General features: G+C 37.1%; 1 protein-coding gene across 1 annotated transcript; it reads right to left on the reverse strand.

Annotated features, from left to right (window-relative positions):
- Window positions 1–10801: 10801 nt before the first annotated feature.
- Window positions 10802–13184, reverse strand: LOC112328491 (uncharacterized). The gene is made up of 5 exons (XM_024607562.2): window positions 12450–13184; window positions 11267–12034; window positions 11102–11176; window positions 10907–10909; window positions 10802–10819 (listed from the first exon to the last, which is right to left on the reverse strand). The coding sequence occupies exons 1-5, from the start codon at window positions 13182–13184 to the stop codon at window positions 10802–10804; spliced, it is 1599 nt and encodes a 532-aa protein (XP_024463330.2).
- Window positions 13185–15456: the final 2272 nt, after the last annotated feature.

Genomic DNA, 15456 nt, shown 5'->3' on the forward strand with positions numbered 1-15456 from the left:
CAGCCGACCGTGTCAGCCTCACGGGAATGAGCAAAGGAGCCTCCTTAAACTACACCTACAAGGCCATCTGTTTCTTATGTTGATTCGATGCTCCTGGTCTAGCTAGTCAAAGCAGAAATGGAAGGTATGAGTAGTGATGCCACTCCCATGCCAACACCCCCAGTTACACCCATCGCTTAAACCATTTCAGAAGCACCTACAACTACAGCTACAACTACTAATAATGTGGTACATCTAGTTTGATTGGTGAAAATAATGAGAGAAATGGGTTATGAACCCTACTTAGGTGAACAAGATGTTGAAGTGGCAGGAAGGTGGATTAGAAATGTAGAGAAAACGATGATTCAAATTAAGATACCAAATGATTTGCAGGTAGATTGTGCTACACAACTACTATCAGACGGTGTTATGACTTGGTGGGAGACAGTTTAGTTGAGGAGGGCTACAAAAACCCTATCCTGGAATGATTTCAAGACAAAGTTTGAGAATTAAGATTACTCCAAATATCATCGAAAGATGAAGGAACATGAATTCCTAGCCTTGAAACATGAGGGGATGTCAGTAATCGAGTACGAGAGGCGATTCCATGACCTCTCACTATTCACACCATATAATGTCCCATCAGAACAACACATGATAGAAAAGCTGAGGGATGGCTTCGGACAAGAATTGAAGCAGGGGTTGATTGCTTTGCAATTTAAAACAGTAAGAGAACTGATTGTAGCAGCATATACGTTAGAGGCTTATATGGAAGAAGGCCAACAGAGTCACGAGGGTGCATGAAAACGAAAGGATATGGAATTTTCAGGCAAGCCACCACTTCCAAAGAAGGGTAAAGGCGGAGAGTTCTTTCAATTCAAGAAAAAAAAGGGGACATCAGCTAGTTCTCGACAGAATATTGGTGAGAAGTTAGGAGGTGGTCAGGCCCGCTCCAGGACTATTGCTATAAGGGGTCTAACTATTAGAAAGAAATTGTCTTCCCTTTTTGTGCATAGTGTGAACAAAGATACCCTGGGAATCACTTGGTTTCTCCTGACCGATGCTATACATGCCGAGGAGAAGGTCATAGGTAGAGAGCCTAGTAGTACTTGGGAAGAGGATGTCATCATTATGGTAAGAAGGGTCACTTTAAAAGAGAATGCCCCTGGTTAAATACTGAACAACCTAAGAATCAAAGGTAGCAAAGTCAAAGTCACCAGCAGTCTATCATGGTAAACAGACCAGGAAAGTCGACTCAGTCAAGAGTCAACTCTAATAATGGACAACCTAGAATGCAAAATGACAAGTTTCAAGGAAGAATTTTCCATACAACCCAGGAGTATGTCAGAGCAGCATCAGATGTGGTGGCGGGTATGCTGCAAATGAATACCTATCAAATGCATGTTTTGTTTGATTCTGGTTCTACCGACTCGTTTATAGCTAATAAAAATGTAGCCAAACTGAATAAGGGAACAAGAATGGTAGAAAAGGATTTATTATTTGGACACCTTTGGGTGAAACTGTGGAAACAAATGTTGTATTTGAAGGGGTGAGAATTAACATTAATGGGTTTGAACTAGAAGTAGATTTAATACCCCTAAAATTAAGTGATTTTGATATAATCCTAGGCATGAATTGGTTGGGTAAAAATAAGGCTCATTTAGACTGTTTTACAAAACAATAACCTTCTAAGGGGCTAAGGGTGAAACAATGGTCTTAAAAGGGGAGAGAATTTCCAGCCTTACAAACATAATCTCAGTTATAGCTACGAGGAAACTACTAAAGAAAGGTTGTACAACATACCTTGCCTATATGATAAATTTAGAAAATGGTAAAATAGGACTGTTTGACGTTTCAATTGAGGGAATTTCCGGATGTACTTCTGCAAGAACTACCGGGACTACCCCTAAAAAGAGAAGTTGAAGTCACCATCAACATATTGTTTGGGTGTCTCCTATAACCCAACAGTCGTATAGAATGGCCCCTAAGGAATTGGATGTGTTGAAAATTCAATTGCAGGAGCTCTTAGACAAAGGGTTCATACAACCAAGCAGTTTACCTTGATAGGCACTTGTATTATTTGTGAAGAAGAAAGATGGAATGTTAAGGCTTTGCATAGATTACCGCCAGCTGAATAAAGTGACAGTAAAGAACAGATATCCGCTTCCATGGATAGATGATTTATTCGATCAGTTGAAGGGTGCTAAAGTGTTCTCAAAGATTGATTTAAGATCAAAATACTACCATATGCGAATCAAAGGGCAAGATGTGTCGAAAACTGCCTTCAGAACTCGCTACAGACACTTTGAGTTCTTAGTGCTACCATTCAGATTAACTAATGCTCCAATACTTTTTATGGATTTAATAAACCGAGTATTCCAATCGTACTATGATAAGTTTGTCTTCATATTCATTGATAACATTTTGGTTTACTCTAAATCCTATGAGTATGAACAACACCTGAGACAGACATTACAGACTCTAAGGAGTCGCGAGTTGTATGCCAAGTTGAACAAATATGACTTCTGGTTGAAAGAAGTAACCTTTTTAGGACATGTAGTATCTTCGGAAGGCATTTTTGTGGACCCTCAGAAAGTGAAAGCAGTTTTGAGATGGAAAAGGCCTACTATGATAACTGAAATCCATAGTTTTCTTGGATTGGCAGGATATTATAGAAGATTTATTGAAGGGTTTTCAACAATAGAAACTTCATTGACATGACTCACTAGGAAGAATATAAGATGGGAGTGGTCAAAGAAGTGCGAAGAAAGTTTTCAAGAATTAAAGAGAAGGCTTGCTACTATCCTCGTACTAACCCTTCCATCTGAAACAGAAGGCTTTGTGGTTTACAGTGATGCCTTAAGGAAAGGATTGGGTTGTGTCTTAATGCAGCATGGAAGAGTGGTTGCCTATGCATCAAGACAACTAAAGACTCACGAAATCAATTACCCAGTTCATGACCTAGAATTGGCAGCGGTGGTTTTCGCCTCCCTAGTGTGGAGACAATACTTATATGGATCCCGGGTGCAAATCTTTACAGATCACAAGAGTCTGAAGTATTTGATGTCACATATGGAGTTAAACATGCGACAACAAAGATGGATAGAACTAATTAAATATTACGACTGTATTATAAATTATCATCAAGGAAAAGCGAATGTAGTTGTGAATGCCCTCAGCCGTAAAAGCAAGGCAGTTATGGATGAGCCAACGACCTAGGATAAGAAAACCTTAATTGAGTTGAAGAGATTGGGGGCAATATTAAATGTGAATCCTGAAGGATCCTTAGTGGCCCAACTAAGAGTGAAGTCAAGGTATCGAGAAAAAATATTAGAGGCACAACAAATTGATAATGAAGCGTCAAAGGGAAGAAATAAGCTAGAATCGAGAAGTGAAACTCCTTTCCAAGTGGGAGATGATGGGATGATAATGTTGTGGTGACGCATATATGTGCCTGACAACAAAGCCCTTAAATGAAAGCTATTACAAGAGGCTCACGAGTCGAAACTCATAGTGCATCCGGGTAGCACAAAGATGTACTAGGATTTGAAACAATACTACTGGTGGTTAAATATGAGAAAAGAAGTGGTTGATTTTATGGAAAAATATAGTATTTGCCAACAAGTAAAAGTGGAGTACCAAAAGCCGGCAAGGTTGTTACAACCATTACCAAACCCCTGAGTGGAAGTGGGAGATGATCATAATGGACTTTGTGTCGGGATTACCCAGGGGGAAGAGGGGAAATGATGCAATTTGAGTCATTGTGGATCGACTAACTAGGTCTAACCTTTTCCTACTAGTAAAAATGACAGATCCAATTGACAAGTTGACCAAGATTTATGTGAATGAAGTCGTGAGGCTTCATAGAGTCCTAGTATCAATTGTTTTAAACTGAGAACCAAGGTTTACTTCACGTCTCTGGCCAAACATACAACATGCCTTGGGAACAAATTTGAATATCAGTACTACCTTCCATCCGCAGATTGATGGCCAATCTGAAAAAGTTATTCAGATCCTAGAGGATTTACTAAGAGCATGTGCTTTGAAATTTGGTGGAAACTGGGAGGAGCACCTATTGCTAGTAGAATTCACGTACAATAACAGTTATCAGACAACAATTGGAAAGGCCCCATTTGAAGCTCTTTATGGCAGAAAGTGTAGGACACCCTTGTGTTGGGAAGAAGTCAGGGACAAAAAGTTGTATGGGGCAGAGTTGGTGCAAGTTAGCACTGAAAAAGTAAGGATCATTAAGGATCGAATGAATGCAGCATAGGATAGACAAAAGAAATATGCAGACATTTGAAGGAGACCCCTTGAGTTTAGCCCCTAGGGATAAAGTATTTCTGAAGGTAGCTCTGTGGAAGCATATGTTAAGATTTGGGATGAAGGGAAAGTTAACTCCGAGGTACATTGGACCATTTAAAATCCTAAGACACATCAGACCCATAACATATGAAATAAACTTTCCTTTAGAGTTGGCCAAGGTTCATAATGTATTTCATGTTTCCTTGCTACAAAAAGTTGACATTGACCCTTCACGAGTGTTACCTCAAGTTTCAGTAAAGGTTAAAGAAGATCTAACATTTGAGGTGAAACTAATAAAAATCCTTGACTAGGGTAAGAAAGAACTTCGCAATAAGAAAATTCTCATCGTCAGAGTTTTGTGGCAAAGCTCACAAATCAGAGAAGAAACATGGGAAAAAGATTCAGAGATTAAGCAAAAATATCCCGACTTATTTATAAATTGAGGTATTCGAATTTCGAGGAAGAAATTTCTCATTAAGAGGGGAGAATGTAAACCCCAAGTTGAAATTTAAAAAAAAAACAAAAAAAATCAATATTTATGAAGTTCAAAATAAGTAAATAAATTATGAAATTAATCTAACTATTAAAGTGTGGAAATGAAAAATTACAAGATAGAGGATTTAAGTGTATAAAAGTTGTAGAGGAAGAAATGCTATGAATTAATAGGACAATAGCCAAACAAAGCTTAATCCCAATTAGGAAGGGGTATAAATACATGTGAGAGAGTAAGATGGAGACTTTTCTTCTCCATAAAGCTGGCTGAAACTATAGAGAACAGCCCCTCCCCCATTTCAATTTTCAAACAAGAAATCCTTTGCATGTCTCCCTTACAAAGTGCTTGAGTGAAAGAAGAATAATTGTAAGGTGAAAAATCAAGAATTTGAAGTAGAGAAAGAGAGAGAGAACCGATTAAAACAAAAAAAAAAGAGAAGAAGAAAAACCAGAAGGAAGGAGGAGAGAATCACCCAAGTACTCCCTCAAATTTCTTCTAAATTCATGAGGTAAGAGTAACCTTTTACCCTTGGAACTTGTTATTTGAGGTGTGAGGTTGTATGAGAAGAAAAGCCCAAATGAAGTGATTTAGGGTTCTTGAATTAAATTAGGGTAAATGAAAAAATAATGCAAATACATACTCTAGAGCATAAATAGTCAAGGAACACATATTCTTTTAACTAGGATTGATGAAGGTGGGAGTTGTAGGAAACCCCACCATTTAGCCAAAAAAAAATATGAGGGGAGTGAGAGTTTTCTATGGTATTATAATAATATAATGATGTTTTATGTTCAATGATAAGGATTGATGAAATGTGCAGTTAGTGAAATCTTTTTTAACTTCTTTTTATATTTCTTGATTTGCATTTATACACTTTATGTTGGTGCTTGAAGTTGTGAGTCATGTTATCATGAAAATAAAAATAAAAAAGAAGAAGAAAGATTTGATGTCTTGATGAGGAATGAACTTCAATTGCTAGTTCTTAATAGATTTTATACATAATGGAATCCTAAGATGTTAAAAAGATGCATAGGAAATGTTTGATTAGTGTCTAAATCCATGAATTCAAGTCTGGATAGTTTGGTAATGGAAATTCCAACAAAACTTTGACATAAAATATGATAGAAATTGTTGTAACTTTGCATATAAAACTTTTAGAGGAATGAGTTAGCTCACATATGGCACTGGTCTTGCCTCAATTGGAATTATAGAACTCTAGGTATGTGCAAAATACCATTAAAAGGTCAAGTTGTTTGTAACAGGACAGTTAGGGTATTAGAATTAAAACTATTATTAGACATAGAAGATGATAGAAATTTGATTAGTACTTAAAAGTGCATTTTTATCAAGGTTTTATATCATCATTTTGCACTAGAAGTATCAATAACTCCTTAACTGGAGCATGTTTTATAATAACATGTCTAATAATATAAGATACTTTTAACTTATGGTAAATGTTCATCTTAAATGCAAACCTATCACATAAATCAAAGGATTGATTGATGAGTTTAACTACTGAAATTGAGAAGACAAAGAGAGGGCTAAGCTTAGAAAAGAGATGTTGGTTCAGTCCAAACTGGAACACCATTCGGTTATTGGATCATAATTGGAGCTGTAGAACTTGGATTTAGGTCTAGTCTATATGGATGGAAAGCTAAGACATATGCCTAAAACTTTCATGAAGAGTTCAAGATTCAAAAAGGTCATTTTCAAGTTCAAATTGTAGCAACAACAAAGATGTCGAAATATGTCCTGCAGCCCAGACACTATTCATTATTCAGCCCATATCTCGAGTTCTAGGAGTCCAAATGCACCAATTCATTTTTTGTTGGAAAGCTGAGACAATTTCCTAGAACTTTCATGAAGACTATCTGTTCAAATTCTGATGTTAGAAATGAAGTTTTGTTCAGACAAGAAGATAAGAATTGTCACCAAGTCAAGATGTGGCCACCCACTCAACAATTAGTCATCAAATCAATAGTTCCAAATTTTGGCCTATAAAAGAAGGCATTTCCCATGCATTGAGACATCTTGGTTTTTAGATCAAGATCATGCTCTTTATTTCTTTCTTTATATTTTTGTAATGTTTAAGTTTTATTTCATGTTATATTTTTCTTAATCTCTTGTTTATGCTTTTCATTTCCTTCACTATACTTATGTTCTTATGTTGTTTATTTATGTTTCTCTTCTTCATTATGTTTAGTTAAGTTTATTATGTCAAAGTAAAAAGGTTACACTAATAGTGTAAGAATAAGTATAGTATAAACTTAACATGGACTTTAATGTTTGATACTAACATGTTTTGTAGTTGTTATTTTATTCACTCTTAATACTTTGCTTATTAAATGGTTAATCTAGATTAATGTTGTATAACCCTTGGTACAACAAATACCTGATCCTTTCATAACCAATTATATGATATAATCGACACTTGTGTTATGAAAGGAACTTGATTAGTTGTTAACATAAATTAATATCATGAATACCTGACAACATTTACAAGTATTAGCATTATTCGAATAAGATAACTAATGTAATCATGTTAACAATTTATAAATCGATTGGAACCTCCTTTGTGTATGGTTTCCAGTTGAGTAATAAAAAGAGTTTATATTATACTTATTTGAAATACCATTAGTGGATCCTCTAACCTTGACAACTGTTTTGATCATTGTTTAATCTTCATATTAATCTTACATCTGAAAGTCCACTTTAACTCATCATCATCATCATCATCATCATCATCATCATCATCATCATCATTATTATTATTATTATTTATAATTTATATAGTTAACCTCCCTATGGTTTGACCCCGGTCTTACCGGATTATTTATTACTTCGACACTCCTGCACTTGGGATAAATTATCAACTCTTTGGTCGTATCAACATTGTTGTAACTTTTCATATAAAAGTCTTAGAGAAATGAGTTATCTCACATATGGCACTAATCTTGCCTCAATTGGAGTTATAGAACTCTAGATATGGGCACAATACCATTAAGAGGTCAAGTTGTTCGTAACAAGACAGTTTAGTTATCAAAATTAAAACTATTGTTAGACATAGAAGATGATAGACATTGCTTTAACTTTTCATATAAAAGTTGTAGAGAAATGAGTTAGCTAACATATGGAATTGGTCTTGCCTCAATTAGAGTTATAGGACTCTAGATATAGGCAAAATACCATTAAGAGGTCAAGTTATTCGTAACTGGACATTTTAGTTATCAGAATTAAAACTATTGTTAGATATAAAAGATGATAGAAACTTCCATAACTTTTCATATAAAAGTTGAAGATGAATGAGCTAACTAACATTTGGCATTATCCTTGCCTCAATTGGAGTTATAGAACTTCAGATATAGGCAAAATACCATTGAGTGGACAAGCTATTTGTAACAGGACAGATTTCACTACCTGATTTCTAACTAATTTTAGAATAGATGAATAACAGAATTTTGGGCAACCTTATACATGAAAGTTGTACTTAAGGATGTTAAATTTCACTAGGATTTGTCCCCACCTGAAGTGAAGCTCTAGAATTCCATTTAGAGACCAAAAACTGCAGATTGGTCATGTTGTAAATTGATGGACAAATTTACATGTGTAAAAGATGATTATTTTGGGCATGCTAATGATTCATGTTGAAATTAATTCTTCCAAACATGAGAGATGTATATGTCAACATTCAAAAAAAACATATAAAAGGGTCTACATGGAAATAGACGTTGAAATTTTGTTGACGCAAACCCGAGTCATAAATACTGAAATCTTGTTTATTCAAAACTGAGTCGTGCGAACACTTGAACGTTGATATGCTAACTCTAAAATACACTTGATATGTATATGTACGTTATGATGAGTAACAAAACAAGCATAGAAAGTATCATATGTATAATGAATGAATATGAATTGCCTATAACATTTCCTTGAAGGAATCATAAGGCTCGATAAGGATTGATTCGTAAAGGGTATCCATGTTTGGATGACCTGAGAAAAATGATAAGTATAATTTCCTGAAATGTCCAGGTTGGACTATGGCATGCCTATCAAAAATCAACAGTGTTATTGGCAAACCTATTAGATGTGATGACCTCACTCTTTCCAAGTATCGGGTGTCCTTTGCTCGAGTCATGATTGAAGTGAATCTGTCTAACAACTTGCCTTGTTCAATCAGCCTCTCCATACCAGATGACATTATTATTAAGCAAAGGGTCATCTATGAATACAAGCCTTGATTCTGCTCCGTTTGTTGTATTCCTGGTTATACCAACAATGTATGTCAGAAGCTTCACTCAGGTGCTGAGCATACTTCTGCTTCTGGGACGATAAAGCGAGCATCTGACCTTAGTTTTTCTGCTGATGATATTGGTTAGGCCACAGGGGACTGTTGCCTCAATCCTGTAGGGGTGGTATCTGGGAGTCGAGAAGCTATCGAGGGGGGGAAAAAGCCCAAGCTCTCTCCTTAGCATGATGTCTCAACTCAGCATGACTATAATGCTATTGGTCCCTTTGATCCAGCTGCTGCAGGGCACATTGTCCTCAATAGGGAGGTTTCTGAGAAATATGACACTAATTGCGGGGAGCTTTCTCCTCAACTTGCAACACACCATGCCTCGGGTGGTAATGTTATCACACTCTCTGATGATTCTTCTGGGTCTGACACAACTGGAAATGGCAAACCTAAGATCTCTCCTATTGCTAAGTTCACTTATACAACGCGAAGCAAAGGCTTGCCTCTTGTTCTTGGTCATGGTATCCCATCGGGTAAGAGTCGAAGGAAATCTCGCTTGAAGGTAGTTATTGTTGGTACTGCCTTTGATTAATTTGTGTTTTGTTTCTATGTTGTGGTTCTGTGTTGATGAGCTTGGATATTTGGCTTGCATTAGATTTTGGTTTCTTGTTCTGGTCTTGGAGCTTCTATGGGTTTTGATGGTATGTTGGTTGTGTTCTTCTCCAGCTTGCCTGGTGGCTGTTAGAGCTTTTCAGAAAGTTTCCTGGTGTTTGTCCATGATGGAATTTTGGGCTTTCTTGTTGCAGACTATGCTTTGCTATGGTTTAGGTTGTTTATGTTGTGCTTTATGTCTTCAGGGAGTTTGTTTCTTGTTTCTGTAATGTCTTCTCTATTCACAAGTTGTTGCCTTGGATTGTTGCTAGTATGCTGCTCTGTTTTTGTCTTTGGTTCTGCTTTGGCTGTGGGAGCCTATTCCCTTAGCATTTTGGGAGCCTGTTCCCCTTTTGTTCTTGTTTTTTGTTGCAGGTTGTGTTTTGCTTTGTTGTTACCTGCCTGCTAGCTAGGTTTGGGGTCTGTTTCTGGGAGTTTGTTCCCTTAGTTTCCAGGGAGTCTATTCCCTGTTATTGTATATGCTTGTATAGTGGACTTGCTGGTTTCCAACGATGTTTATTTTTTATCTTTATATTTCTTACATTTGATAAAAAAAAAAAGAATTAATAAAACCAATTAAACAAAGTCATTAGGCTCATGTAAGAAAATAAGAGTATTCAATTAAGAATACGTAAATGATGTCTAATTGATTTTTAAATGATTCTCAAGAAATTTATAAGTTGATTATTAGAATTCCTAGGAAACTAATAGAAAACTTATGCTTTATTTATATTCATTATATGATCATTTTTATTTCTGTTGTCAGTATAATTGTATACTTATTAAGTCGTTTTTGTAACAGGTTCATCTAATACCCAGGGAGCTTATTAGTTTTTAGTACTCTGCTTTGCTAAGCTTATGTAAAAATTTAGCTCAAGCATACTAATATTAGCTAGATTATGCAGTATGCTTTTTGTATAAATTTTGATGTATATAAAAATCTTAGCTCAACATGTAGTGTGTTAGTTATGTAAACTCTGATATAATGTATGAATCAGAACTCAATTATCCTGTAATTAATCCTTTTGAATTGTTTTATAATACTTATGTTATATTTTTAATTCTCTCATTACATGTTAGTATCCTTTTTCTTTTTATATTTTTTTTGATCAAATGTAAGAAATATATAGATAAAAAAATCAGACTAGCTGGGAAACCTGCAAGCAAGAAATACAGATGTACAGAACAGGCATGTGGGAACAAGCTCCCAACAAGCACCAGAAATACAGCCTAATAAAACCAACCTTCTATAAGCCGAAGGAAAACAACATTACATAAGCCATCAGTACAGTAAGGTAGTAGGGGTCCCGCAGGAGGGCCCAACAGCAAATTGAGGCTCAAGAAGCCAAAATGCATGAGCCATGCATTAACGAAGCAGTAATTCACCAGGAAGGACCGTAAACCACCCTGTATGAATGTATCTTGACTATTTAACGAACAGTACCAACTAGCGGATAAATGAGTAGAACCCACCAGTCAACATATTCCTCATGTCTCTTCAGGGGAGTAGACCCCTGATGTTCAGCGAAAGATGATTAACAATTTGCAATGGAAGGGGAAGTCCTTCCACTACGACCCGACTGCTTCTGATTTCGGTTTCGAACCCGACTCTGAACCGACACCTCCACAATAGGAGTAGACACAGGTTTGTCAGCCATGTTCACAGCATCAGTAGTAATAGCCAAAGGGTTTGGTGGAGAGGGATTGCGGCCTTCACCAGCCCAGGCGGGCAGAACTAATGGTTCAGTAGAAGGAGGAGGAGAATCCCGAGGTTCTTCAGCACATGAGTTTGCCTCCAAAGGAGGAGCACCAGAGGAGGTTCGAACTGGTCCTGTGCAAACAGGGGAAGTAGGAGTTACAAGGGAGCTGGCAACAGACCCTAGCTCAGAGACTGCTACGGCTTTCCCCTTAGCATGCTTACTGGATTTGCGTCGAGATACCACTGTAACCCAGTCATTAGTAGCTACAAGATCAACTGGAGACCCAATATCCCCTTGAGAAGCTGGTATGTCCTGGTCTTGGGATTGGTCTTGTAACTGAGGCAGAGGAGGACAAGGACCCAATCGACTAAAAACATTCCCTTGAGCTTCTTTAACTGCCGGATCCAGGGAGGGAACAGTTGTGGCAGTAACAGCAGCTTTGGGGCAGAGGAGGTGAGTATGACCAAGAACATGGCAGAGATGACAATACTTGGGCAGAGTTTCATAAACCACTTGTTGGTGCAGAGCAGGGCCTTCAGGCAGAGTGATGTCAATAGAGTGTTGGAGTTCCTCAAGAAGATCAATTTCAACCAGAACCCGAGCGTAAGACATTCGAGAAAGCGTTGATGTAGGTTGGTCACACTGAATAGGCTTTCCAAGGACACTTGCTATCTTGGATAAACAAATAGGTGACATAGCAGTATAGTGGAAGATTGAGAAATTTTACCCAAACAGGGACCCTTGACATTTCTTCACTAGAAAAATAAAAAAATTGCGTCATAGGCCGCAATATGAGAGGCCGGCCATATACTAGGTAAGGTCCTCCACTAAGAACCGTAAGTTTGGCTTCCTCTGTTTTGAATCTGTAAACCAGCCACCCAGAGTCATGGATGGTAAGGATTGCCTCACATTTCCAGACATTGGAAATGATACTATTCAGGGCTCCATAGCCAGGCCGTTTACCAGAAACATAGCCCACAACACAATATTTCCAAATATCAAAAGTAGGTTAAATGTCCTCAGAAGAGATGTCACAAGTTTTAGATAAATGATTAAGAGAGAAGTTTTGCAGCCTGGTATAAGAAACAGTAGATCTATTGGAGAAAAGGTCTCGCCATTTATTACTACCAGGAGCAGAAAGAGGTTTACCTGCTACAGTGGAGGATGAAGACTCACAATATCCAGGAGGAAAGGAAGAAGGCGGCATAGACTTCTCCAGAGGGGGAGAATGAATCTTCTCAGCAGGAGGCAGAGGAGGAGGGGTGGACTGAGCACCTGCTACATTGGATGTTGGAGATGCACAACAGCCAGAAGGGAGGGAAGAAGGCATCATAGTCTGCTTCAGAGGGGGGGAGATAGACCCCACAGCAGGAGGCAGAGGAGGAGAGGTTGACTGGGCAACGGCCGAGAAAGCAACAGGGGTTAACTGGCCACCAGCAGGAGAAGCCCCAACCGCTGGAGAGGTGAAGGCCCTAACATAGTCCTCCACAGAAGAGTTAAAATCCACCTCCTCGTCTTCCAGATCATCATCGCCAGACCAATCTTCCATAAAAATATGGTTGATACTGGGATCGCCATGATATTGAGGTGCAGGACCATGTGGGGAGGAGAGCGCGTGGAGGGTAGCGCGAGAGTAGACAGTGGCAGATGCAACTGGCGGGCGCTGTTTTGAATTTGAATTTGAGGTTACTGTAGCATAAACAGTAGGAGGCGGGGCTGCTAAAGCTAAGACAGCAGAATCATTAAGCTGGAAATTAGCCAGCAACTTTTGGTGTTTCAAATGAGATCTATGGGACCCAACCTTCTTCTTTTTGTTATCCATAACCAGGAGAAAGCCAGGATTCAATCAAGCAAAAGAATGAAGCGAGTGAACAGCGACAGAAATCACAAAGCAAAATGCTTCACACGGAAGGAGAGCATCTCTCTCTACTTTCTCTCTCTTGCTTCAAAAAATTATCAAGCTCTTTTTTCCTTTTATACTTTATTGTATGATAAGTGGGTTATGTTTATATTGATCTTGTTCGTATGGTATGTGTGTTTATGTGTGTAAATTATATGGATGGATTTTTGAGCTGTCGAGTATTGATGATGGAATTAAAGTTCAGAACTGTGGGACCTTGTTGTGATGGATTGAATGGGTAAATTGAAAGTAGTTTTATAACTTGGGATATTCTATATACAAAGAAAACTTTGCCAAAATTTCGATAGAATTCTTTACAAATTATCAAAAAAAATTTATCCTCAAATTAAAAGTATATGTTGGGATCTTTTAGCATTGATAGAAACAAATAGCCAAGACTGTTACAGGTGATGATAATATATACTTAAAGAGATGTTTCAACTAAAGACAACTTCATGGATGATTGACAATTTAGGATGAGGTCGACATAAAAAAACTCTTGATGATTGTTGGCGGGATGCACAAAACTAATCAAAGAACACAAAACTAATCAAAGAACAGTTCTTGAGAGAATCTAGGAAATAAATGATTTATTAAGCTCTTTCATGATGAATCAAGTAACATCACACTTGGGGCATGGTCAAGCTTGACGAACAATGAAAGCAATAATCATCGTAAATAGTCCAGGATGGGCATTGCTCTTACATTTGAGTGGAGGGTTGGCATACAAGTAACTCGAATGAGCCGGTGAATAGGAAAAATAAAGAAGGCTTTGGATAACAAACAAAGAAACCCTATGATGATGGAGCATCAAAGAGGGGGGCTTATATTCCAAACTAGGTAATAATACATGCATGTCATCTAACCCTAAAGCATTGCATAAATGTTTTTGAATTTTACAAGAGAAATCCTTAATGAAATCCAACAAGATTTTGATGAATCTGAGTGCAGAAAGAAGGAATCATTGAGTTAATGATAGTAAAGAATCATAGTTTTGACCCTGGAACAAGAAAAAGATTAGATAAAACCCTACCAATAAGAAATTCTCAAGAAAATAAGAAGATCAACCCTGTCATTAGGAAGAGTCTTTAGGGTAACCCAGAAATCAGGAAGTATCAAGTTTTCAAACCCTATGATCGGGAAGTATTAGGTCAACCCTACAATCAGAAAACAATAAGTTTTCAACCATATCATCAGAAAATCTTGATAAATTCTGTTATCAGGAAGACAAGATGTCAACCCTGCAATCATTAATCACCAAGAAAGTTCAAAGAGAACTTGATCAAGCTCTATCATCAAGAAAAAATAAAAGGAAGAACCCTATCATCAGGAATCCTAGTTTCAAACCCTACAATCAAGAAGAAAAGTAAGAAGAATCCTACTATTAGGAAATTCTTAAAGAAAGAATAAAGTTTAAACCCTGTCATCAAGAAGAACAAGAGAAAAGCCTACTATCAAGAATTTAAGTTTTGGGAACCTTGCCATCAAGAATCTCAATTTTTAATTCTATCAATCAAAATAATTAAAAACACCTTAGGAGAGTTCTAGTTGAAAGGAGTTGTTGAGATTCAAGATTTTAGGTTAACTGAGCTGGAAAAAAAAAAGATAGTTATGCAAGAGAATAGTTGAGCATATGGTTCTCTTAGTGTTTCATATTTTGATTCTGGATAAAGGGGATCGCTAGATTGGGATCTTAGGTTAGCCAAATTGTTTTTAAAATTTTGGTTCTAGTTAAATAAGGTCTCTAGATTAAGATTTCAGATTAACCTAATGAAGATAGAGATGTAGGTTCTTGTTAAAGAGAATCAATAGATTAGGATTTCAAGTTAACCGAGTTGTAAATAGAGATATTGGTTCTAGTTAAATATAATCACCAGATTGGGATTTTAGGTTGGCCTAGCTATTTTTCAGAGACTTTGGTTCTGGTTAAAGGGGATCGCCATATTAGAAGCTTAGGTTAGCTGAAATGTTTTTTAGATTTTTGTTCTGGTTATAAAGGATTGTCAGATGGGATCTTAGTTTGACCAAGCTATTTTGGTTCTAGTTAAAGGGAATAACTAAATTGAGATTTTAGGTTAGCCGAGCTATTTCAGATTTTTGTTCTCGTTAAAGAAAATCATCAGATTGGGATTTCAAGTTAGCCGAGTTATTTTAGATTTTGGTTTTGGTTAAAAGAAATCACCGGATTGGGATT

Source organism: Populus trichocarpa, chromosome 8 (assembly GCF_000002775.5).
Source record: "Populus trichocarpa isolate Nisqually-1 chromosome 8, P.trichocarpa_v4.1, whole genome shotgun sequence".
Classification (NCBI taxonomy): Eukaryota; Viridiplantae; Streptophyta; class Magnoliopsida; order Malpighiales; family Salicaceae; genus Populus; species Populus trichocarpa.